Here is a 1,419-nt window from a genome sequence, read left to right on the forward strand (position 1 = left end):
GGAGGAATGATGGATGGATGGATGGATGGATGGATGATGGATGGATGGATGATGGATGGATGATGGATGGATGATGGATGGATGGATGGATGGATGGATGGATGGATGGATGATGGATGGATGATGGATGGATGGATGATGGATGGATGATGGATGGATGGATGATGGATGGATGATGGATGGATGATGGATGGATGGATGGATGGATGGATGGATGGATGGATGGATGGATGGATGATGGATGGATGGATTGATGGATGGATGATGGATGGATGGATGGATGATGGATGGATGGATTGATGGATGGATGATGGATGGATGGATGATGGATGGATGCAGTTTTCTGTCAGTTTGAGTCTCTCTGGTTTTTACAGTTTTTCAGTTTTCTGTCTCAGATCTGATCAGAAGTGAAACTGCTGATCAGCCTTTAATCACCTGAGCTGCAGCTCTGCAGCAGATGGACTCCTCTGATAGGAGGAATCTGCCCCATCATTTCCTCTGATGGTTATCTGACCCCAGATCAGATCTGATGGTCACGACGCTCGTTAAATAAGGCTGATCTGAGAGCAGAGAGCACCAGAACCCGGACCGGGCCACAGCGGAGAGGACATGAAGCTGCAGAGACGCAACATCAACATGCTGCTGGTGAGAGTCTGATCTATTAACTGTAATTCTAGGTTTCATTTTCACACCGTCTGAAAACAGGAAACTTTCCATTTTTCTAATGATTTGAAAGCTTCTGTTCCCTCAGCGTGTTTGATGTAGAGTCAGACTGAGTTTGGGTTCTGATGTTCGGTTCTGCTGGTGTTTATTACGGTTCTGTTGGATCTGATTTTATCTCCAGTCCCTTCTAATGAAACACGGTTCATGTTTTGCCCCATTTGTCCAAAAGCTGTTCTCTGATTCTTTTTGGGGGGGTTTGGTTCTGACATAGAAGAACTGTTCAATTCGTAACCAGATCTGATTCTTAAACTCCAGCATCACTTTATCTGTTTAATAAAACCAAAGTCTTGATTTAGGATTTTCTTTTCTGTGTTTTATTTTGTTCTTATCTGTATAAGCTTCTTTATGTTCCTCTCAATATGAAGACCTCTATCTCTATGAATGTGTATAATTATCATCTGTTTATTTAAAGGCTTATTTAACCAGCTGGTTTAGAAACCTTTAGTTTCTGTATTATGAGTCTCGTCTGGGTTTAATTGATCTTGATTCTTTTATCCTCCAACAAAGGGGGGGGGGGGGGGGACTTGCTTTTGACCATGGGTGTCATTTCATCTTGAGGAATTGTTTCAAATGAAATGTTAAATGTTCATAAAGATGTAAAATCTCGTCATTTATTGCATTATAGTTTATCTAAAGATATCAGTCATGGATCTGATCTCAGGCTGACTGGATCCTTTTTAATCGGAGTTAAATGGA

General features: G+C 41.6%; 1 protein-coding gene across 1 annotated transcript in view; it reads left to right on the plus strand.

Annotated features, from left to right (window-relative positions):
- Positions 1–578: 578 nt before the first annotated feature.
- Positions 579–1,419, plus strand: part of LOC107104555 (interleukin-17A-like) — a 4,286-nt gene continuing 3,445 nt past the window's right edge. Inside the window, exon 1 of the mRNA XM_015404569.1 lies at positions 579–645. Within this exon, the coding sequence (XP_015260055.1) occupies positions 610–645 (36 nt within the window). The 5' untranslated portion in view covers positions 579–609. The remainder of the gene's footprint in view (positions 646–1,419) is intronic.

Source organism: Cyprinodon variegatus, unplaced genomic scaffold (genome assembly GCF_000732505.1).
Source record: "Cyprinodon variegatus isolate N-32 unplaced genomic scaffold, C_variegatus-1.0 Scaffold1790, whole genome shotgun sequence".
Taxonomy (NCBI): domain Eukaryota; kingdom Metazoa; phylum Chordata; class Actinopteri; order Cyprinodontiformes; family Cyprinodontidae; genus Cyprinodon; species Cyprinodon variegatus.